At 39.8% G+C, this 25,517-nt stretch overlaps 1 protein-coding gene across 1 annotated transcript in view; it reads left to right on the top strand.

The window, feature by feature from the left end:
• PDE3A (phosphodiesterase 3A) overlaps window positions 1-25,517 on the top strand; it is a 270,463-nt gene that overhangs the window by 238,093 nt on the left and 6,853 nt on the right. The window contains exons 7-14 of the mRNA XM_076342466.1: window positions 2,649-2,734; window positions 3,175-3,344; window positions 4,670-4,807; window positions 10,510-10,621; window positions 14,105-14,218; window positions 15,696-15,895; window positions 18,098-18,301; window positions 21,641-21,796. Coding sequence (XP_076198581.1) covers window positions 2,649-2,734; window positions 3,175-3,344; window positions 4,670-4,807; window positions 10,510-10,621; window positions 14,105-14,218; window positions 15,696-15,895; window positions 18,098-18,301; window positions 21,641-21,796 — 1,180 coding nt within the window. The remainder of the gene's footprint in view (window positions 1-2,648; window positions 2,735-3,174; window positions 3,345-4,669; window positions 4,808-10,509; window positions 10,622-14,104; window positions 14,219-15,695; window positions 15,896-18,097; window positions 18,302-21,640; window positions 21,797-25,517) is intronic.

Genomic DNA, 25,517 nt, shown 5'->3' on the forward strand with positions numbered 1-25,517 from the left:
AAAATATTATTGCTTTAACTAGTAACAATTATCGCTGGAAGCCTTCCATTAAAGAGAACAGTTAACAGTTGCATAAAAAATGTCAAAAAAAAAATCAATGTAAGGTTGTTGTAGATAATAATGAAATATATTTTCTCGATATTTGTAGACTTTGATTTCAATGTAATCATTGGTAAAATGCTCATTAGCTTTTATGTTGCTACTGTCTTATGTGATCTACGTAGGTTGCATAGCATATTTAGGTTCTTAATTTCCTTGTTTTCAAATGCCTTAGACTGTGTAAGCATTACAAATAGTTACATTGCTGGCATAGGCTTTATTGTTGATTATTTGAAACAAATACATTATTTAAAATATTATGGTGTAATGACTGCTGGTAGAATTGGCATCCACTATTACTAATAGTCACTGTCCCTTTAACGTCTGTTGAAAAATCATAAGCACTGTTACATTTCTGCCCATTAGTATATAGAGCTGTCGTATCCACAGATACAAGCTGAACCAACAGCACATAAATAATGCACCCCTTAGTAACGTAAGCACAATTAAAAAAAAACAAAAACAAAAACCATACAAAAACCCCAAAGCCAAAAAAACCCCATAGAAATTAAATAGCTGAGACAAGCTGAGAGAGTTAAATTAACAAACACTGGAAATAAATCTTTTAATATTTGAGCTTTCACATTGTAGATTGCTAGTTTTCATGGTATGCAATCCCCTACATTTACTGCCAAAAAAACTGCCTTGCTACAAAATAATACCAAGTCAGCAAACCTCTGCCACCACCAAACCACTCCTTCCCCCAAAAACAACAAAAGAGTAAATGAGCTCTTGATGGGTTCAGTGCTTTAAATCAGATCCACCCAGGCAATGGGATCAAGACAGCAGTTTTACTGTACTTTTTTTTTTTTACTTACAAAGTGAAATGTGGTAGGACAGCACAGTTTGAAAACTGTATTAAACAAGAACACATGCAAGGCAATGCTGTTAAAATAACTTGTAGGTAATCATTTTTAATTCTGCTTAGTGGATGAGGCAGGAATCCTGTGAAAAAAATGTTAAACAATCCTGTGATTAAGAAGTACGTTATAATGCCTATGCATGAAGGGGATTGAGTTAAAGTGGCACAGGCACGTTTACTTCTGACATAGAGCAGATTTCAAGTGTTCTACTAGGTAGCTCAGTAACTTTTTTTTAATATAGTGTTTTATGTGGACCATACATATTAAATCAGTGTGAGTTTGCATATGTTCTGTAAATAGAGGTACACTCGTAATGATGCAAAAGCCTCGTAGCATTACAACCAATCAAAGGCTTTCTTTCTCTTTTACTTTCACATTTTGGCTTGTTAGCATTGACCTTATGGAAACCACAAGGAATGTGGGAGAGAGAAATTATTATTTTTTTTTAATCTTGTTTATAAACCTGAGTGATACAAGATTTATTTATTGGCTAGGCACTACAAGTATCATTGTATACAGATTTGTATTTTTATTTAAAATTCTTTCAGGAATTCATTATGTTTGCAGGGCATACCAGCCTCCAGAATATGTTTTGGATCACCCAGTCAAAAGCCATCAGGCATAGGATTTCAGCCATTTTTATATGGTGAATTTAACATTGGTGCAAAGTTTCTAGTACAAAGTTTGACCAAACAAAATAATTTTGTAACAGTTGCTTTGCAAAAGCTGTTACATATAGGATATGCCACAAAATACTGTCTCGAACCAGAGAAAGAAATGTTAAAATGTCAGTTTTTCATGGACAGATTTGCTATAATGCTGCTAAATGAGGCTTCAGGTTTGTTAAGTTCTCTCATGTTTGCATGGTATATCATTGTTCCTTCAGGTCCTCGACTCAATCATATTGGGACATTGTAATTTGAAATGTTCTAGCTGGTAGTGAATTCATGTTTAGGGCTTAAAGGGAATCACACACAAGGAATAAAGCATTTTAATGGAAGGGAAGAGCCAGTCATTTGGAAAGGCCATGATATTGTGATCCCTTACACAATGTCTTTCTGTTCTGGGAATGATGAAGCAAACTCTGTCTTCTTGTTTCATTGCTAAATGTCTGGATGACAGATCACTCACCTCATGTTCTGTCCAAAACACCCGCTTGGTTCTGATGTACTTGGCATGTTGTCACTGAATGCTAAAATACCTTTTTCCTCCTTAAGAGGAACATAGGCAAGTTTTAAGCAAGGAAAGGAGAGTAAAGCTACATCATGACTGTGTTCAAATAGAATTATATAAGACTGTATGGCACTCTGGCACATTTTCATCACTTTAATTCATATTTATAGGGCAGCTGTAGTACAAAACCAGGGGATTTTTTTGTCCTGATAAACTTAGAGAATAAAAAATTCATGTAAAAAAAAAATCACATGGTATAGGTTTACTGTTGGCAACACAAATTTAATGGTGGTGGCCAGTTAATCCAAGGTCTTTTTGTATTTTTGTCTTTTTGCATTCCTGACTTCCAACAAAACTTCAGCTTGCTCTTGTAATTTTGCCTGGAAAATGCACCGTGTACCATAGCTTATACTGTATGACATAATCTTACACTGTCAGCAGGAAATCATTTTACATAAGACTGTCTAATGTGCATGGTTCTTTATATTGTGCATGTTTCTTGATGTATTTCAGCTGTGGCAGGCCCTATAACCAAATAGAAGCTGGTGATGGGACACTAGGTAGAAATGATGGTACCACACACACCCTGAACAGAACAGGTAATTCTTTGTCCATCAAAAACTCCTCATCCCTTAAAATTCAATAATCATTCACTGTCTGTCATAAAAAGAGAACGTACGTAGCTGAGGCCATGCAAATCGTCTTTGAGGCTCCTTTATTTTTTGTATGTACAACATGTGCAAAATGTTAATGATGAATAGAGTTAAAATATAAAGGAAATACGGTTTCCCTCATCTAACCTAGTCAGCTCAAATAACGGTCCTCAAAATTTTTCTTACTATTCAATCCCTGATCCCATTTTTTACACTCTGCAGGGTATATGCTTTAATGCTTTTGGACAGATTGTCCGACTTTGGACACAGCCAAGCAGCACATATGTATTATGAGTCAGAGATCCTGTTGCTATTATTCAGAAGGTCACAGGATGACTTTGATGCAATCCTTGCTGTTCACACAAGTTTTGTGATTTGTGTTGTAGATGATCCTGCGCAAGCCACTTCTGACTATGAGACCAACAACAGTGACAGCAGTGATATCGTGCAAAATGATGATGAGACAGATTGCTCCAAAGAGCAGCTGCGGAAGGGATCTGTCTGTAGGACGTACACGCCTGAGACCATCATTCTGCATCCCTTAATACCACCTGAGGTAGCTTGTTTAAGTTCCATTCGCAGAATAGACTGAATGTATCCTGACACTGGGGAAAAAAAACCCAACAACAAAAAACAAACCAACCAAAAAACCCAAACCCCCACAAAAAAAACCCCTAGGGCTGTCTAAAGATTGTGACCATGGTTTTAAGCAACAATTGCAGCAGGCTCCTACCTTGCAGTAAAAGGATTGACTTTCAAGAATTGAAAGGAACCATTGAAATGTGTGACAGCTGCTAAGCACTGGCCACTTGTGAAACACTAACCATCTATCTTGATGAATTAATGTAAGTTTATGGGTCTGGCATTAGGCATTTCTGAAATGTTTGGCTTCTGTGTTAGCGTTGCCTTTAAAGGGAATAGATTGGAAGGAAGAGAAATTATCTTCTCAGACTATGAGCACGATATATAGTCTTCCTGTTCAGCCAATTCAGCTTCTCAGTGGCCTTGCAATAATATATACAGTGGTCCTTATTTTAAAATAAATTAACACTTGTCTGGGGGTGCTGCATGATGTTATTATTGGTGTATGTCTTGAACATAAGAACATTGCAGTATGGTGAACAAGTGCTGATCTTCTCACGACTACTGTATTCAGCTGTAAGCTTGATTGAGATGTAGAGGGAAAGCTTTGGTTAAATTTTCCACAGCCTGCTGTACAACTGAATTAATAAATTTAAGTTGGTATGAGCCCTTGAAAAATTTATTGTAATCTGTTGAATTGGAGTTGGACATGCTGAGAGAAGGCATTTTTCTTGAGATATTTTGGCATTTACTCATCTACAGTTTCTTAGTAATAATGAAATTCAAGAAAGTATACAGGGAGAAATGTAAAAGGAGGGGCACACCCCATCTTCTATTTGCAGACCTTGAAAAATCGGTAGGTTTCAGTTTAAGAAGTACAAGTCTTCACTTGGACTGAGCTCCATTAGCCATGTTAGATTATAACAAATGGGTCCTGATGTGGAAGCAGAACCTGAACGTTTTTCCCTCTGTACTGCAGCAAATTTTAGAATGAAGAAGAGAGACTCCCCTGGAAATGAATGGATGATTCCCATGAATGAACAAATTAATGTGTCTCATGGATAAGTTCAGAGACTGATGTTTCATATGCAGAATTTCCTATTCATTCAAGTGAAACAAATGATAAAGGAGAGTGACTAGCTGCAGGGCTGGTAAAAATGGGGACATCTCCGCTGAGCTGAGTCAAGTACCATTGGCTTACAGATGATGCTAATGTGACCTTCGTTTTTAAGAGCATAAATTTTTGCATGAGATGCTTCACAGAGCTAAAATTTCTCTTTATTCTGATTTCTGGCATAGGACAAGCCTGTACTTGCTCCTGAGCCTCTGGTTATGGACAACTTGGATCCCCTGATGGAGCAGCTAAATAGTTGGAACTTCCCAATCTTTGATTTGGTGGAAAAAATCGGAAAGAAATGTGGTCGGATTCTCAGTCAGGTAACAAGGATATCTTGTCTGCGATGACTGGCTAGATTACTGACAGATTTAGACAAAGTAGTGTTAAGACCCATTGTCCTTACAAGCTGGTCATCCAATGAATTATGATCCCTGCCACCTAATTCAAAGCTGACAATATGAACAACATCTCATTACATTCCTTACTTTTAAATTTCTGTATTTTTAAATTTAAAAATGTGAAAGAAAAAAACACACACCTATTTTGCCTGCTGCTCTCTGCCAATGAGTTTACATAAACCTTTCTGAATCTTCTCTTCTATCTGCAGGAGGTGCTGCCACCCCTTACTGAGTTCTTTGTGAAAGGATTTCTCATGGGGTTCAGCATGGGAGAGCTAACCAGTAAATACACTCGGTTGATGCAGGAAATACAGAACTTTGGTCCTTTTTTATACTGGAGATTTCAGTCAGGCTGTGCAAGAAACCAAGGTCTCAAGAAGTGGGGGAAAAAACAGTCCGTGCTATATTCCCTCGCCTTTAAATAGTCAGCACTTTGATAGTAAATTCATATCATTATTACATAGGGAAGACTAATTTACTGTGAATCAGGATGTGAGAGCTTACTAGTCTTTCTTTCAGCTACCGGGTTTTCATTCTCTCCTTTCAGTTGAATGCAGGTACTGACACAGCCCATCTCTACCCAGCACAATTAATGTCACTTCCACAATCACTTTCTTGGCTGAACTTTCTGCTCTGTTATGCCCCTTTTCCTGGCACGCTGACAAATTAGACATTTTTTCTTATGGAAGTATTGAGGTTTATTAAACAGGAAAGGCAAGCAATTATATTTAGGGATAGAAGGGAAAAAACTCGAAGAGAATCTGATCTAGTGTCACTTTACAAGGCTTCATGTAGTGATGAGTGCTGGAAAGAAGAGATTATGTTAATTGGTATAATGTGGGACAATTAACAGCCCTCACAAACACAGAGTTTAGTGTGTCAGGCAGATCTCAGTGCAACAAGCTCCAGAGAATGCTGTATCAAATCTTGGTCCCTTGGTGGTTAACTATTATTCAGCTACATTCAATTATCCAGTGGTCAACCAGGAAAGCCACAGCATGAATTCAGATTTATTCTGTGGTCTGCCTTCTATCGTTCTGTAGCTTAGCAAGTAACATCTATGTTTAACCAGCCTGCCAGCTCTCTAGGTTAATTTTAGAGAAATAGGCAAACTATGGCTGGACGTGGATATTGATATAAATTCGGTGATGTTCATTGAGATACTTTTGCACTAGACAGTGAGCATGTGATTAAAATGCTCTTCTAGATCATATTGGTCATGGTGTTTTCTAACAGCAAAGCACATTATAGAATGAAAAATGAAACATAAGGAAAAACAACTTTTTTTTAATGGCAAACAGTTTGGATGAGCCAAAATTTGTTTTGGTTTTACATGGGTACCTCTATAGGTTTTAAGCACTTTACCAAGTTGCATGGAGCTCTGTACCTCTCAGGACAATTCCCCTGTGCCTCCCTCCATTTGCACTAAAGCTCCACACTCTGTTTCCCAGCATCTGCTTTTTGCACAGGTTCTGAGCACATTATCCGTTTTGCAGTGCCACAAAATGAGGCCTGTGAAGTAAAATAGTGAAGCTTTAATAAATAATATTTGTGATCAAAATTCAACATTTTCTATAACAGATGTTAATAACTCCCACTCCCTAAGAGCAGAATGTAGCAAGTTCAACCTTGTTCATAAAATAAAGATAGTTCCTTTAGTTCTTTCCCCCACCTACTCATATGTTCCTAACAAAATTATTTTCAGAAATAAGAGAACTAAAATAAATAAATCTTTTTCTCCAGCTAAAAGTATCGTCTTTTTCTTTTATAATTTTTAAATGCTGGGATATTATAAACAAAGGAAAACAAAAGCTCTAATGATTTAGTCTCTGTATTTTGCTATTAAATGGACTCATCCATTAAAAATAAGTGAATTAACAAGCTGAATTAACTATGTTTGCCTTGCTAGGTTAAATTTATGAGATGAAACAAAGCAGAGTTGACACGTGCCTCTAGGGAAGCATTCAGTTTAGAAAGCAAATGCTGGCTTAGCATCTTTAAAGCTGCTTGAGATGTCTGTTTCTTCTTTTTGGAATGTTAAATTGATTTAGACATAAAAAAAGACCCCAAACCAGCCAGCGGCCATAAAAGCATCTGTGCAAAGTACAGTGGAAAGCACTCTAAATGTGGCACTAACAAATATGCATGATAGGGGTTAGAGAGGAATTTACATACCAGTCTCATTTCAGAAAGGAACAGCAAAGCTTTCCAACTGAGTTGATGCTTCACAACAAGCCATAAAGTTAGATAATGTCTTCAGTCACACTTAACACTCTTCTTACAGCTCCTATAAAACTAAAACCTGTGGAAGAGAAACTCATTTTCTTTGGAAAGCAAATAAAGTGAAAAAGAAAGTCAAGGTCTCTCTCTGGCTTTTATTACTGGGCCCATAGAGATGAGAAATGCTGGTGATGCTCCTATGCTCTTGGTACATGAGCAGTGTCGAGGCAGGGTGGCATCATTGAAATGCATGTGAGTTGGTCCCTGGGTAGTGCCAGGAGGAATGTTTGGTCATCTCATCATCATGCATGACTTCTGCAGAGAGAAACTGCAGCCGTTATACGAAGGAGCAAGGGGAAATCAATCCTTGGGGGATGGGATATTCCCACGATTGTCACAGCAGCCCTTGTGAGGAGTCGTGTGTGTCAAAGCCAGAGACCAGGTGCCAGCAACTTAAAAGAAACACGTTTGCAGTAAGAAAATACAAGAGACAAAAAGGAGTGCGAGAGAGTTGCCTGCAAATGACGAGTGGGAAACTGCTGACCTAAACTTTGCACTTGTCCTCTAACAAGAGCCATCTATGTGTGCCTGCAACACCCAAGAGAGAAGCTACATGTGAACAGTGATCCCCATTTCCAAAAAAGCTTCCATTAGGAATTATTCGGGAGAAGCACTTGTCCTTCTTCAGGCAGCACCGCCAGAAATATCTGAGTTGTAAGTGATTCATTCAAGTGTTAGCAATCATTGCAGAGACAAGCAGAAAATGGAGACAGGAGGGAAGAGGCAGTATGGAGCACCCACTTCCAAGCGCCTGGCAGCTGTCGGAGTTTCCCTGGGCTTGTCCCTGGCAGTGGGGACCGCACTGTGGCTGCGAGGGCACCCATGGTTCGGTAACTCCCAGGGAGCTCATGAAGCAGCATGTGGTTTGCGAAGGAAGGATTTTAAAAGACAGAAGTCTTTAAAAAGGGTTAATCCAGAGCAATGAATAAACAAAACTGCACAGTTTTTCCTTTTTTTTTAAATGAAAGAATTTAGTTAGTTGACTTTCTGGAAGACATCAATGCCCTTTTTAATTCTTTCTGACCTGCCTTTACCCCTTCCTCCTCCCCATTTGCTAAGAAAGAGAGAAAGAAAGAAAACATTACAAAAATGTCTAAATTACTTGCTTGGCTGTTTATGCTTTCTAATGACCGCAGAGAATAATACCATTTTACTCCAAGTCATGGGGAAGAGCTATCATTCATATCCATCACAGTCAGCTTCACTTCTTTTCAACTGCTGTGGAATTTCCTGCCCCCTAAAATCCAAGGTGGGGGAAAAATATGTTTTTATGATATGCTTTAACAAACCTGTCCAGTATTGATAGTGTAGACCAGTAAGGTTTGTTCCTGCAGAATATTTCTTTATGCTTCCTCTTTTTATACACGGATATTCTGCTGGAAATATAGAATTCATAGAATTCATAGAATCATTAAGGTTGGAAAAGACCTCTAAGACCCCTCACCAGCCTCGTTGCCCTTCTCTGGACACGCTCCAGCACCTCGATGTCCTTCTTGTAGTGAGGGGCCCAAAACTGAACACAGGATTCGAGGTGCAGCCTCACCAGTGCCGAGTACAGGGGCACGATCACTTCCCTACTCCTGCTGGCCACACTATTTCTGATACAGACCATGAAGCTCACCATTCAGTGATCTAAGACTAGAGTGTAAAACACCTCATCTCTCTGTAGCTGAAAGTTTGGATCCCGGCTGATTTATTTCAGCTATGATTCCAGATAGATAAACAGAATTCTATGCAGTTTCTAATCCAAATTATGCATAAAGTCAGTCTCTTCGCTTTGCCTCAGTACAGGAGGATCCCATGGGGTTTTCAGAGAGTAAAGTTTTGCCTTCTACAGGCCCTACCTTTTATTCTAAGCTTATGTCTTCCAGAGCACTGTAATTCAGTTGTTCCTTCACTCCTTTGCTATAAAGAGCTTTTCACTTTATGGCCAACAGCCATGGCCACAAAGAGAAATTACCACCAGCAGTGATTTTTCTGACTGCATTGCTAGTGGCACTTGATTATGGTAGGAACAGAAGTAAGAACTGGGGCCACCAGCAGAACCCTAACGGTCAGAGATGTGTCATTAGAGGGGCATGCCGGATGGTGTTTGACACCACACTCAACCTGTCTCCACGTCATCACTGCCTGTTGCAATACTGTGCCAGTTAGTTCACATGTAGATTTTTCCCGGTAGGGAATGACTAGGAGGGGAGGCAGGGGGGAAAATCATTAATGCTGCAAATTCATATCCTTTTTTATTATTCTTACTGTAAAAATCCACAGTGGCAGGACATTTGAAGTTTCTGTTCGTTAAACTTCAAGTGCGACTCACGGGTCCCAATCTATATACACAATATGCAGAAAGAAATGGCTGTGGATAGGTGTTTGATTTACATTCAGGTGAGAAACATGAAACATAATTTGTAACAATTTCTTTTCGGAATAGCACTAATCGTTCCAAATGTGCTTTAAATTGCTTAGCTCTAGGCAGATCATTACGAGACAGATGGCATCAAAAGGACAGAATTTAGCTAACAGCGGTAAATAAATAAAGAAGCTGAAAGGCTTCAGGGTCCAATTTGTGAAAGAAATGAAAAGGTCAGGCAGTAATTTTACTACATACTACATCTGTATGTCAAGTTCAAACTTGTTTTCAAAAGTGTCCATTTTGCAGCAGCTGCTGTCTACATTTCTGAGCACTCGTCTCTCCTGAACGCCCCCTCACTCATCCATCACATTCTCCCTTCCAATATATCCTCTCCTGGATGTCTACAGTTATCCCTCCGTGCAGGAACACTTGGAGCAGCTCTGCTTCCTAAGCTGCTTGCTGCCTCTGAGATCCTGTTGGAGAAGTCACTTTTGCCATTTCGCTTCCAAAATGGGGGAGAGGGAAAGGAGATAATGCATAGGATCCGAATGGTTCTCTCCTTTTGTCATTCCTTCACTTGTTCCCCCTTTTTCTGGGAACTGATTTGACTCATGGATGCTCCTCGGAGAAGTTTGTGGGGAAATTTTTCCCAAGGCACTAAGGACCTCTGGATATCTTCCTTTATGTGTGTATGTTTCTGAGATGCTTACAAAATTTGGGGCATCCATATGCCTGAAAGGAAGAGAAGAACATCTGGAAGGGTGTAATGAAGGAGTAAGGACTGTTTGGTACTGATAGCTTGTCTGTTTGGCTATGTAGCCACGTTCCTATGGAAATGCAAATAGCTGCAGCTATAGCTGGATCAGATGTACTTGAGAAGATACTACCAGGAAAGCAGGTTTTCATGGGGTAATTCGACAGAATGATTTTTCTATCTAATTTTTAGAGTTTTTCTGGTCTATTTAGCAGCATGGTTGTTTTGTTTTTTCAGGTATCATACAGGCTTTTTGAAGACATGGGGCTGTTTGAAACCTTTAAAATACCAGTGAGGGAATTTATGAACTACTTCCATGCCTTGGAATGTGGATACCGAGAGATACCTTGTAAGTAAAAATTCCCAGCAGATAACGATGCTTCATTAAAGTTTTAGGTATTTTCCACACACTTTGTTACTGAAGCCTTTCTTCTCTCATTATAACAGCTGCTTTTTTTCTTCTGCTACATCACGACCAAATGGACGGCTCTCTAGTCAGAGGCTGGTGCTGAACCACAGCCTCTCATTTTTTTTTCATTGCGTTTGACGTTTCATGTTGTTTCCTAATAATTCATGGCAAATTCTGTGCAAGCCTGAAACCATATAAATCTACTATAGGTACAAAGAACTGTTTCCTGATGATGCAAGTGTATTCCAGTGCCCCAGCTGAAGTTTAATGAAACATTTCCCCCCCCATAAGCAGTTTGGATTTTCACACAGTAGCAGTGCTATGGTACCAAAGGAGATGAGCTTTGTAAAGCAAAAAAAATACGCCAAGTAGGTGAGTGCATCCTGTTCTTCTGCGACTACAGCTCAGCTGATATTTTTCAGTGAATCATTTATTCAGTGAAAAACCTGCTTTCAGTCATCCCCAATTTACTCATTCAAATCAAATTTACCAAACTGCTTCAACTGCAAAAGACACTTTTTTTCCAGGAGGAGAGAGGGAGTTATTACCCCCTTTAGCTGGCAGATAACGCCAGTTGAGGAATATAGGACACCCTGTTTTCTCCTACCTCCCAGAAAAATGTCTGAAACATTGGTTTAACAAGTCATGCAGTCTCTCTCTCTTAATATTAAATATCAATTGGAACAGCTACAGTGGGAGGGATTGAAGGAAAGCTACCTCAAAATGCCTCCCAGCCAGGTGGTTTGGACTCTCTTCTGGGAAAATGAGAGACCAAATTTCAAATCTTTCTTTGTGTTTGAACCTGATCAGGGATTTGAAGCAGCAGATTATAGCCTGAGGGGGTTATAGCTGGATGTCCCACAGTCTGTCTGTCCTACTGGAGCCATTCCTCTTTGTTTAAAACATTTAACTATTCATAGAGTCTCAGGAATTTTTGTGAATCTAGCCCTTCATTTCCTGGGGTTTTCTTAAGTGTGTTTCATTTTAGTAAAGTGGAATATTTTGTATAATACAAAATTAATTTACCTTACAGTTTTACATTTCTGTGGAGGGGTAAAAACCAAAACAACTTGTTTGGACTTAACCACTTCTTTCTTCTGGTTACTGAACTGAAAAATGGGTTATTCACACAAAACTAACAGTGACTATGCCAGTTGATTAAATCAGTACAGGTTTCACAAGAGGCTAATCCAGCCTTTACTCCTGAGAAAAGCGTTAGACCCCTATGCAGCGCCATCCTCTAGGTTTTACGTGAGGAGATTAGTGTCTCAGGAGAGATGTTCTTAGTACTTCGAGAAAGGCAGGGGAGAGGAGAGTCCTTCCTTATTTTACTTTCTTCTTTCCAAAAATAACCATTCCTATGCTGCTTACTGTTTTGCTGTTAAAAATTTCAGCTAGCAGTCACTAACAAGTATTTAAAGGGAAGGTCACAGGGAAGACGAAGGAGAACAAGAGAGGAAAGCAAGGGGTAAATAAAAGGGCCAAGTGGCATGACATCATGCTCACGTTTAGTGAGTAAGCAAAGTGATTGCAAATTTTGGATATAATAAACCTTTCTGTGTTACACCCATTTGCTCTTGGCAGGCAGGATACTGCTGATTTTAGGCGTAGACAAAGTAGGCAGTTGCCTCGAGCACTGGAGTGTAGGGTCAGCAAGATGGTGAACCCTCCTCTGCCAGAGCCAGGGAAATGCTGGCTGGCAGCTGCTGCCCCACTGATGGCAGGGGTTAGAAATGTGGGCTCAGCAGTGCTGCTCTGGAGGGGGCAGGTGGCTGTTCCCAGCACGAGCAGGCATTACCCATCCCCTAGCAGTGGCAAGAGGGCAAATATGGCTCTCCAGGGTGCTTTCTCAGTCCCAGGTCTTCTCCTTCCTTCCTCTTCTCCCATAGAAGGGGCGACTTTAGGATGAAGTTCAACTTCAGTGCTGAGAAACCCTCCATCAGCTGCACACTGCCTATCTTCAGGATGCAGCAGGTATAAAACCAGGTTGCTTACACATGTTGCTGCCAGTCCCTTCTACTCCCCCAGAGTACAGAGGTTTTTTCACCCCTAATGAATCCGGTCAACTTTACTTATTACTTCTGGGGGTAGGTAAGGGCTTCCTTACTTGTGGGAGGGCTTCTGGACTTGTGTGTTGGTAATTTTTCCTAATGAAGGATACATGTCATCTCCAGTGTCACCCTGATTCTTGACCATTATCTTTGTAGTATAACCTAGTTCTTCACCTGTTCCCATCAAGCCTGTTCCAGCAGTTGGTTTGCCAATGAGAGACACATGACTGACTGGCATTACCAAGGTGTCTCCAACTAAGATGACTGATTACCTAGAGATGTAGCCAGTTACTGTGAGTTTTACAGATGGGGGTGACCCAGCAGTGGAGTCCCACATTTTTGTGCTTTGTCCTCTGAAATGCATCTTTCCAGAACTGCAGCAGCAGCAATGTAGCCACAGGTTATCTTTTAGATTAGCAGATTTCTTTGTGTTTAGCCAGTCACTGTAGAAGATACCTGTGCTCTGCCCAAAATTGGCCTGAATCACAAGCTGAAATGCTTGTCCTTCAGTGGTTTAACCCCAGATGTAAACTTTGGTCCTGATGCAGCAAAGTGTTACCCCTCTTTAAGCATCACGGTTGCTTTTTGCTAGTGTATGTTTAGATGATGCTTTGTGCTGAACTAGCATGTGATTTTTTTCCAGCCAGTTGTGTTGATTGTAGGATAGTTTATCTGGCCTTGAAGGATTTGGTGGTATGAGCCTTGGGGTGACCTTTCCCTCATTTCTGCAAAGAGAGCTTGTACTAAGCCAGATTACAGGATCTAGGGCCTGAACTCTTATCTCTGGCCAGAAAACTGCAAAAAGAACCTGGTTTAACTGTGCAGTGTACACGTATCCTGAGTTTGACTTTTTTGCAGTGCAGCTGCTAGCACAGCACCTACATCTGCTCACGTAGAGTCAGGTAAGTGTTACCTGCCTTGTATTTAGAAGCTAGGTGAAATCTGGCTACTGAAGTGGATGAGATTTTCCCACTGATTTCATTTGGATCAGAGATTAACAGTGCATATTTACCCGATGGCCTTTAACTAGCTAAAGGCAACCACTGGAGTAAAGGATTGGAGCTGGTAGCACAGGTCAGGCTCCTTGTTTAACACTTTCTTTGCAAAGTGTTTTCCTACATTGCAGATCCCACTGCTTCTCTGCTGTTTTCTCTTTCTTGACTGGTGTGAGACATACCATTGAATGTGCTTCAAATTTAATAAAAGAAAAACTGAGCATTTACAGAATACAGCCATTTTTCGTGCTTGTGATAATGTTTGCTTTGTCTCTGCTCGATTGGCTGCCATGCGGTACCCACTAGATGGTGCTGATTTCCCGCTGTCAGAAATATCCTTCATGTTTAATAGCAGGGTCATTTGCTTTGTATCACAGATCACAACCGAATCCATGCAACTGATGTTCTACATGCCGTTTGGTACCTTACTACTCAGCCCATCCCAGGACTCCCAACTGTGATTAATGATCACGGGTCAGCAAGCGATTCAGGTATATTTAAATGCGCAAGTATATATGTTGTATTTTTAAAGCTTTTGCCATTAAATTTGCTGTAAGAAAGCCAACAATTGAGGATTGCGTGCAGTACTTGTTATTAGATAGACTTTTAAGTTCAGTAGCACGTTGGATGTTGAAGGTGTTAAGGTATGCTTGTGTAACTTTGAAGAGAATGGAATTGGTCCTCCAAAACCTAATACTTTACATTTAACGATGTGCGAATGCAAGCCTTTGTGGTCACCCATAACAACAGATGTTTGTTACCATTTGATTTTTACAATAGCTTTTTTCCTAGGAAAACTGTATTAGTAGTTCTTTTCACTGCTGCTCTAGAAGCAGTGTAGACTTTTAAATCCTCAAACCCTGCATTGTTTTGCTATTACAAAACCACTGGGGCATGCAGGTAGTGCCGTGCACTTGCCACTGCTTGGCTGCCGTGAAGTGTTCCTTTGCCTTTCCTCACAGTCTCCAAAGAAAGAGACTTGTTACCATTTTGCAACTAGTTTGCAAGACCACTCATCTGCTGTTTTATGATTGCTCCTTACAGGAAGCTGTTCTTATTGCATCTTTATATTAACTTCTCCAGGTTCAGCTGTAGCAACTAGAGGACCTGTCTGTATTTTGTGGGAGTTCTGAGGGAGTTCCTGGAAAAGCAGGAGTTTGTTCCGCAGAAACCACTTCCACTTCTGCTTTTTTTGGTGGTGTTTGTGTGGCACATACATATCATTCGTGAAACTCTTCAGGATGTTTTGGTGGGGCGGGAAACGTTTTTATTCCTGGAAAATTTTATTAGCAAGGGTTGTTGGAGGCTTTGTAGGTGAGGTGAAATGGGTGGAATGAAAGGGGTTGAGTGGGCTTTTTGGTGTTTGTTATTTGAAAGACATTGTTCAGCTGCATGTAAGATCCATTCAAGCAGATTAAATTAGCAAAGCATCTCACTCAGTATCTGCCTCTGACAGGCATGTTCAAGCTGCTTCAAAAAGAGGCTGTTAAGAGGATTATCAGCAAAGATCCAAAGTCTAGACCTTTGGATTGGAAAACATGCACCATAATTGAATTAATAAATGCTAGTCCATTGTTTTAAGCACTGTTAGTGTCTCATAGACTAATCTATATGGTGAAGCAATTAGAGGAAGGAGTGGGAAGATCGAGTTACCCACAAAGCTCCAGCATGGCCATGAATCCATGGCTTATTGCTAGTAACTTACATAGTTTGAGAACAGGGTCTGCTGGATGGCTGGAAGATCCCCAGGTGGGATCAGAATTTGTTCCTGTCCAATTGTGTGCCTTATTGCACTTGATCATGTGCACAGTATCAGAAAGCATTGAGGTCAGGATGTTTTACTCTTCTGTTATGTATTGTAAATTTGCTCCTTCTCTTTCTGCTTTGTTGCTTCTATCTGTTTCAGTAAGTCACTGGAAAAGTGGTAAGGACTTTTTTTTTTTTTTTAATTTATTTATTTCTGCTCAGATTCTGACAGTGGAATCACTCACGGCCATATGGGTTATGTGTTTTCGAAGACATACACACCTACAGATGACAGCTACGGATGCCTAGCTGGCAACATCCCTGCCCTTGAATTGATGGCTCTTTATGTAGCTGCAGCCATGCATGATTATGATCATCCAGGAAGGACCAATGCCTTTTTGGTAGCAACGAGTGCTCCTCAGGTAAATAAATCTCAAGCAGCGTTGCTGTTAAGTTTGGAAGGTCTTCGGTAACAGCTTCTCCTTGCCAGTGGTGCCTGTGGCTTCCATTAAGCACAAGTCTACCAAATATTTTGAAACAGCTTATCAAAGTGACAGAAATAATCACTTCACTTGGGGATTACCGGTAAGAGTCTTCTTACACACCCTCACCACCCTCAGTTAGTAGAGCTGTTAAGAAAGGTACTGATAAAATGTCTCGGTGAAAGAGAAGCTAATGCTCTGCTGACTGATAGAGAATCTGTAACTGTGAAATAAGGGAAGAATTATTCTACCCAGTAAGGCACAGAAAGATTAAAATAAAATTAAAAAGCACCTGTATAATTGACAGTGCACCATGCAAGTTAGTTTGTGCATGATTGTAACACTCTGTTCCTATAGAATATGAGCAGCTGCAGTCTTTTATGAATGTATTTTTACACTATGCATCTGTCAGGGCGGGGATGTGTGTGGAAAATAATCTCAGTTTTATAAATGAAGAATTGAGACTTACCTAAGGTTACACAGAAGTTGCTGCCAATGCTGGGAGTTGAATTCAGCAATTCTGAGTCACTGTTTATTGGCTTAATTATGAGATCATCTTTCCTTACTTTACATAGCCGACCTGCCTGGCTTCAGTATACTCTGCTGAAAAATATTTCTATGGACAAGGAAAGAAAAAAAGATAGCTTAATGGTGAGAAGTCGGGTAGGGATGCAGAAATTCTAGATTTACTCCCCAACTTGGATCCAGACTTCCTCTCTCGCCAAGAGCAAGTCACCTGAACTTGCTCTGTCTCACTTCCTGTCTATAAACTGATAGTAATACTTCTCATCCTTCCAACATCTTTCTGTGATCAAGAACTTTGATACTCTGGCCAGGTAAATAGATTGATAGAAGATGTATGCTATCCTTAAATCTATTTTTAAGAAATGAGCGCTATAGCTTTGTGGTTGTAAAAATCAACAAGGGAAGTTAGATGATTAGCCTTAATGTATTGTCCCCATTTTGAAAATAAATTAATGGGAAAAATTCAAATTCTTCTTGTTATTTTTTGGGATTTTGGTTTGTTGTTTGGGGTTTTTTTCTTTTTTTTTAAATCTGATATCACCTGAAATTTGCAGAACTTGTATTTGGCATCTAGTTTTTTTCTTATTTTTCACGACAAGCAGTATCAGCTTCCAGTAATGATAAAGTGCTGCTGTATTAAAAATCTGCCCTCAGGAGTTGGGCCTGGGTAGCAGAATATATCTATCTCAAATGCTTACTGTGCACTTAGGAAAGATGGGCTGTAAAGCTGAGTTGCTTGAGCAACCTGTTCGCTGGGGTAAATAATAGATTCTATACTTTAGGATAGGATTGAATTTTTTCATCTCTAGGTGACAGAAAAATACAATTGAAGTGCAAAGCCACGGGAACGTCTGTGTACATATTTGTGTCAAAAGTTACAAAACTTGCATCTATTTTACATAGAAGTATATTTCCAAAAGCTTTTCTTTCCATACACCAAATTGTCAAAAGACTGAATGCTGCTGAAGTGGAAAGATTTCCTGGATGGTTGTTGTCCCCTAAAGTCCATTTTCTAGATCTTTGTTTAGTTTCTGAATGTAATTGCCATCACTATGAGAGTTACGCATCTTGTTTTGGTAAAGATTTAACCAATTTTGGATTTTAGCATTGAGAAATCTGTCAGACTGAGTGTGTGTTGTCAGGTTGCAAACTGGAATTTCACTTGTTTCTGTGTTTGGAATCAGTCCAATATGGACAGAATTACCAGGTACAAACACCAAAGACAATAATCCCTGTTAAGTGAGGTTAGTTCTGAGAAACAGGGAAGCACGCACCTATATTATATTAGTCATTAATTTGTGGCCTGAAACAGAATAATCTATTGTCATGTGATGCAGTTTAGTCAGGAACCAAAGACCCTTGAACATGAAAGACACAGATTTTTCAAATCAATCTTCCGATAAATCTTCACCATCGCAACAGTTCAGGTGTCTGGTATTAGTCCTGCCAAAATCACATCTTCAAACCTTGAGAAGTTCTTTAAAAAAAAACCCAAACAAATCAACCAAACCTGAACCTCCCTCATGCATCATCCCCACGTCAGTCTCATTTCTGCATTGCAGTGTTTCTTTTGCTAAGAGGTTTCTCAGCTTTCAGCTGCCCTCATTGCTTTCACAGGCGGTGCTGTACAACGACCGCTCTGTCCTGGAGAACCACCACGCCGCTGCTGCCTGGAACCTTTTCATGTCGAGGCCAGAATACAACTTCCTGGTCAACCTTGACCACGTGGAGTTCAAGCATTTCCGCTTCCTTGTCATTGAGGCAATTTTGGCTACTGACCTGAAGAAACACTTTGATTTTGTTGCCAAATTCAACGCCAAGGTAAGAAGATTGGTTCGGGTTTCTGGTGGATGGTCAGAAAAAGGTTGTGGGGCTTGGTAGCATCACAGTGAAAAGGCTAGAAAGGCTGCTGTGTTGCTCTTTCTTCTGAATGTGCTTTTGGCTGCTGTAAAAAATTCTGTTGAATAGTAATCTGGCACTTCTGTTATTTTTTTACTTGTTTAAATTTAGTGGCACAGCTTCTTTTCTTATATATGTTTAGTTTTTTCAGAAAGTGGTTTAAGGCTAAGGATATTGTGGACTATTTGAATGTAAATCCCACTTACATCCTACTTTTCAACATTGTTTTCTTGTTCACTGGCACTTTAGACCTCTTAGCACTCAGGGAAACAAAACAAAGGTGTTACCAAGTTTCCATAATGGCTAAATACTTAATGTGAATTTTTGTTGGTTTAATTGTACTGTTATATTATCAAAGCACAGAAATCATAACAATTTTAAAATTCTAATTTCAAATGCAGTGAAAGCATGATCTTTCTTTCCTACTTCGTTTCAAATGGGTAAACCCCAGAGAAAGGTCACTGAAGATCTTTCCTGCACGCTCCATTCAGTGAGTATAAAATTGCAACCCTGGGAAACCATTCTTAAAAATTATTGTACAGTGTCAACCTCACTTATTGGAAATCACCAGCTATCAAGTTACTTTAACAAACTCCACCATCCGTCAAAGCTGTTGGCATGTTACCTAGATGATACCTGCCTTTGGAGCCGGTACTGCCTTCTTGTTCCTTGTGAGAAACACACCATGCACAGTGTGTTTCTCATCCAGGACTAGGACCTCCTAGCTGTTTTGGTGACATAGATAAAATGTTTTCTTGTGGTATTGCTTAGGATGGACCTGTATCCTGAAATTTTGAAGCCTCCAGATGTATGACTGGTTTTGTTTTCCATTTCCCTGTAACATCTGTCTCTTTGTTAGGCTTTAAGAAGCTGTAAAGAAAGGCCTTAAATTATGGTCCGGGGTAGACAGAGAACTGATCTGTAGATCCGTAAAAGTCTGAACTCTTTCTGCACCCCTGCTAGTCATGTCCCAAAACCTCTGGGGGGTTTCTTTAGGTCCTAATTTTAAACTCTGGGATCATTTTCACTGGCCTAATTTCCTTGTAAAGTATTGAACAGTGTTGGCAGGTTCTCATCTGCAAGGGCTACAATGACAATAAAGCATGGGGAATTTAGGCTGTCTGAATACATCCTTTGAATTTGACAGCTTGGACCAAAAACTTCACTTCTGTGAACATAAGTAAGGAATGAAAAAGGACAGGCTAAACCAGTGATTGCTGTGGCTTTATCAAAGAGATAACTGTCTTAACTGTGGAAGAGGACAAGCTTGACCAAAGTACTAGGCGTAAATTGTGGATATTGAAAACTAAATTGGTCTTAAATCTATCGGGCTGGACAATGGTAGGTGTAACCGCTGTTGTAACCAAGCAAGGTGATACCTGAGACACTGCAGATAAATAGGAGAACGGTCTGATGTATCACGTCCTGGCAGCTCACTATAGATTTGTAAGGACATCCATTAACCTCCTTCTCTCTCCTTATTGCTTGAATAGTCAAATGATCATGCATGGAATAAAAAGTGGAGGAGAAGGTGAACATATTAACCAGTGCTTGTGGCTGAGCCTGGCTTTCCCAGCGTACTCACTGCCTTAAAAAAAGATTATTTATGTTTGGTTGGCAAAAACTCTTTTGTACCAGAGTGGTCTCAGAAAGCAGACCTGACATGTTTGTATAAGGATGGAGGTGCTGTAACTGATAAAATTAGCTCTAAATGATCGCGTTATTGATTGGGTTGCTGAACCGTAGTTTAGTATATTGAGGCTACAGTCAGAGAGACCCTTCTGTACAGAAGTCAGTGTAAACACATGTAATGTAAGCATCCTCCCACCAGAAAACTTGCAGTCTGGAAAGTACCAACAAGAAATAATGAAGGAAGCTATGCATTGGAGCACTTACTGTTCTCTGACATTAGTTATGTTGGATCATGTACACCAAAAGCAAAGCCTTACCATGTGGGCCCACTGCTGTATGGGGCAGGGGACCTGCTGATAGAGGACGTGGAAGTTTCATCTAGTCATAGCACAACAACTTTTTATCCATATTCAACTATTGCAAGCTTGACAATTAAAGCTGTGTTTCAAGGAGGGATTTGAATTTCGAAAATTAAGTGGACAGTAGAAGACAGCGCCTCCCACACTAGGAGATATTCTAGGAGAAAAGGCTGAGATGGGAAAATGTGGCTAACGGCATTAAAGGTTGGTATTGCTGAACGTTTGGAGATGTAAAAGACCGAAGTCCTCAATGCTTTCTCAGCCTCGGTCTTTGTGGCTAAGACCGGGCTTCAGAAATCCCAGGCCCCTGAGGTGTGAGAGAGAGTCTGAAGTGGTGAAGACTTACTTTCAGTGAATGGCATCAGCACTTGAACGAACTGGACGTACGCAAGTCCATGGGACCTGATGGGATGCAGCCATGTGTATAAATACCTGATAGGGAGAGTAAAGCAGATGGAGCCAGATTCTTCTCAGTGGTATCCAGTGACAGGACAAGAGACAGTGGGCACGAGCTGAAATACAGGAATCCCCCTGTAAGAAAGGACATGTTTACTGTGATGGGGGTTGTACATTAGAAGAGGTTGCCCAGAGAGGTTGTGGAGTTTCCCTCCTTGGAGATACTCAAAACCGAACTGGACACAATCCTGAACAGCCTGCTATAGCTGGCCCTGCCTTGAGCAGGGGGGGTGGACTAAATGATCTCCAAAGGTGCCTTCCAACCTCAACCTTTCTGTGATTCTTTAAGGTGACGCTTTTGTTTTAGAGCAGTTGATAGTATATATCACTTTTTATTGCGGGAGGTATGGGAAAAATAAAGAAAAGGAGAAAGATAGCAAATACTTTCAGACATACTTAGATCAAATAGGGAAATAAGCTTGTTACATGTGTCTTCACAGTGCAATTAAATCAGCATGGCATTTGATGGTAATTTATCTTTGTACACCAATTAGGTAGTAACTTCTTGAAAATGTCATGGAAAGATTGTATTTGTTTGTTTTCCTAGCAAATGCCTTCAAACAGGCACACCATTTGCTAAATATTAATTTCTCATAATTAATCTCAATGTTCATTGTTTTTCACGTATTTTTCTTTTTACATATTGCTCTACAGCTGATTGTAAATTCCAACCTTGGGTTAGCTCACCTGCTTACAGTTGTGATTTTGTTAAATAGCTAAAAATACTGTAAGATATCCCAGGGCAGAACTTGCTCTCTGGATGCATCCTTTTACCCAGGATTACTGTCATGGTTTTCCTTTTTCTGTCTACTAGGTGAATGATGATGTTGGAATTGACTGGACTAATGAGAATGACCGCTTGCTGGTTTGCCAAATGTGCATCAAACTGGCTGACATAAATGGGCCTGCAAAATGCAAAGATTTGCATCTGCAGTGGACAGAAGGCATTGTCAATGAGTTTTATGAACAGGTAAATAAATGCATGTCCAAAGCGGTATCTGCTGGTTGCATGTCTTGTGTTAAGCAGTCCTGCAGCATGCTAGGGCTGGTGATGAGTGAAAATCACAGAGAACAGGGGTGAAGGGGATGGCTAGAGTTACACTAGTCCATCCTTTTGCTGGATCAGTGAAAGTCCATTTGTCACTGAAGCTTCTGATGTGTCCTTAAAGACCTCTGATGATGGGGTTTCTACAGGCTTAACTGTTCCAGTCTGGCACTATCCTATAGCGAATAAGTGTCCCATTCCTCTTTTTTTTCTGTTGGCAGTCGTCCTGTCTCCCTTTCAGTCTTCTTTAGTGCAGACTATCTTTTCATCCTTCCTTCTGTGTCTTTTCAAGACATCAGCTGGTTCTCATTGCTCTCCTCTGCAGTCCCTCCAGGTGGCTCACACTTTTATTGACGTGCGGTCTCCAAAACTGGACACAACATCCTTGTTGAGATGATCTAAACAGAGCAGAGGAATTATTTTAGCTTCCCTGTGGGCCATGTCTCTGTTCGCACACACAGAACCTTTATGTACTGAGCACAACTCTAACATTGACTTTCAGTTTATCACAGACTGACCATATCTGCTCTCTACATGTTGATCCTGACGCATACTTTATTTTTTAAGACAACACTTTCAGCTTTCAGAAATCTGTCAGTACAACTGCAGTAATTATGCAAGGCTCAGCTGATGGTAGCACGAGGAAGGAGGACAGCCACAGATTGATTTACAAAGACCTGGGAATACAGCCAGGCACTGGTCCTCTCCTGCCAGGTGTAAGGGAGCCCTTAATTGAACCTTTTCTCATTATAACCTATTTAGCCTGCGGAGCGCAAGGGACAGGGCTTTTCCCACACTATTCCTCTGTTTCCCGAGTGGGAACATATTTTGAATGTGCTGGTTAGACTAAACTCCACATCCTGTCTTTTCAAGAGGAAGAAAGCAGGCTAAATCACTGAACCAGACACCCCACAGACTTCTCAGGGAGGCTGTGCAGTAACTTGAAGTCACAGACTAATCCCTTTTAAAGCCTTTTCAACTTCCCTTAAATTTACTGTACTTACAGTTTGGAAAAAAACTAGGACTTTCTGCTGCTGCCGCCTTCTGGAGTATGTAAAGAAATGGGAAAAGGGACAAAATTCAGACATTGACCTGAAGCTTCTTCATTTATTTCAGATCTCCTGAGAAAAAGAAAGAACATTGACCCTTACATATGTTACTTATATAGTTGGTTCCGGTTTTCTTTTCATTTTTCCTTAAAGAAAGAGACTGAGTCCCATAACAACAGTGATCAACCTTCATCTCCCAAATTTTCTTTCAGGAAACACTTTTCTTCATATTTGTCTGTTTTCATTACAACTCTCCCAACAAATTGTACTTCACTTAATTCTGGTGATGATCATAGCTTATGTGGGTGACTACTGCATGCAGACAAAACCTGTTAATCAGATATATGATATGACTGTGCTTTGATCCAACATAACTGATGTCAGAGGGCAGTAAGTGCTCCAATACATTAATATCGTCGAAGTGTTGGATAGTGAGCTCTGAATCGAGCTTGGGAGGAACACATGTGGGAGGATGCTGTGTAATTCCACAGTAGGAATCTGGGTTATTTTCCATCAGTCAGAAAGGTGTGCTACTAATGTTTTCATGCTCTTGGAAGCTGCTCCAAAGGACTGTTGGAGATTATCTTTCTTATAATCCTGTAATTAAAAAAAATACATTTGAGATTTATCCTCTCTGCAAAATACGATTCAGAATAACACGTTATCTTCATTAATGGCATTCCTTTTGGCATGCGGATTGTGGGCAAATGTATTTGAACTCCTGGCTTGCAAATTCCAAGAGGCCAGGTAGTCAGTAAGATATTAGGGTTTTTTGGTTTTGTTTTAATAGAAGATGTGTATTCACTGTATTGAGAAATCAATATGTCCCAGTGGGTTTCCTGTTTTGGTTTTTTTGCATGCCATGAATTGCCATGCTGACAGGATACTGATGGGATTGAAAACAGAGAATGTTTTCTTCCTAGGACTTACTTTTGGCATTAAGGAGGATAAGCTAGATTCTGAATTTATTTAACCTAGGTTAAAATCTGATTTTCTTTAATGTAATATGCCATGAGAGGTGTTTCAAACCATTTTCACCATGCTTTTGATTATCAGATTTTTTCTGAGAAGGGAAAAGTCTTCATTTTCTCATTTCTAAAAATGACAGTTTTATGGGAAGTTTGAATTTCCCTAGAATTGTTATCAAAAAGCATACATATGTACATTCAACCTGTGCTGTGAAAATAATGAAAAATCTTTCTTGAATTTCCTTTAATAAACACCAATTCCTTTGAAGAATTTAAGTCCTGTATAAAGAAAAACTCCTTATTAAAAATGTGTTGCATAGAAACATTCAAAATCCTGTGTCATATTGTTACAGTATGTTTCCTTTTCTTCCCTCCACATGCTTAGCATACTTACTTGAAGACAGGTTAGACATATTAAAAAGAATCAAAAAACGCACTGCAAAATTTTTCACATAATAAATCATGTTTTAACTGAACATGAAAAAAGAACTTGTAAACATTTCAATGTTTAAGCTTTCTTCCCACTACTGACAGCTCACAACCAGGAAATCTCAGATGTGTTACTGTAAAGAAGAGTGAGCTGCAACCTCTTCTTAATTTGCTTGCTATTCAAGAATGGATGGCATATTTCAGTGTTTTGTTAACACTAGTATTTTGCGTTTAAAGATTGAACATAACATTTCAGAGTAGGTTATTATAATAGTAACAAAACAAAACACAAGGAAATGAGACATTTGTCATACATGCTTCAAAATTTACCTCTCATTCTTTGGCCTTCCCAGATATCAACAAGGTGTTGACCAGATACATTGTCAATGACTTTTGGAAAATTTAGGTTACAAGGAGATAAATTCAGGCAATCTGTAACATAATGGAAACTGAAAATGTCTCTCCAACTTCTAATCTGTATTCTCAAATGTAGATCTATGTATTGTATTAAAACATTAATTTGCATGTCAACCTTGATTAGGGAGATTGGATTTTTTTCTTGGGGAGGTGGCATCCTGTCTTGACATGTCTACTCAGCTGAAAACTCACTGATATCACCAGAAGCGTTGCTATGATAGGGATGAGTGAGTATATCAGACTTGGTTCTGCAGGAAAGTTTTACCTTCTTTTACATCATGAGAGGAGGGAAAAAAAAGTCTTCCTATACCTCCCCTCTACCCTCTCTCCCCAAGAAAAGCTAGCAAAAAGCTTTATGGGAAAGATTTACTGCTTCTGAGTAATCCTTGCTTTCATAGGGATCATTCTAATAGTCCCAGGAAACAAATACTTATGACCCAAAGCCAAGAGGACCTCTCCATGTTATGTATAGTAGGGACAAAACTAATAAGAAAACTAGTTCAATGAGATAGCCCTGGCTTGTAGAAGTTCAGTCTTGTTCCCTGCAAACGGGTGGCTGACTACAAGGTTGTTGTGAGCTAACAATCACAAAATCAGAAGGGATTTTTTGAAAATAATGTGACAAAAGGAAGAAAAGAATAATTTTCAAATTTTCACACTCACAGTGTAAAGTACAGGGCAAGGGCGGTGGGCATCATTTTGCACAGTCATCAACTAACATCCTTGTTAAATTCAAACTATCGGTAATGGGTCCTCTTACAAGAAAAGAGCTGTAACTTCAAT

The sequence above is a fragment of the Aptenodytes patagonicus genome, chromosome 1 (genome assembly GCF_965638725.1).
Source record: "Aptenodytes patagonicus chromosome 1, bAptPat1.pri.cur, whole genome shotgun sequence".
Taxonomy (NCBI): domain Eukaryota; kingdom Metazoa; phylum Chordata; class Aves; order Sphenisciformes; family Spheniscidae; genus Aptenodytes; species Aptenodytes patagonicus.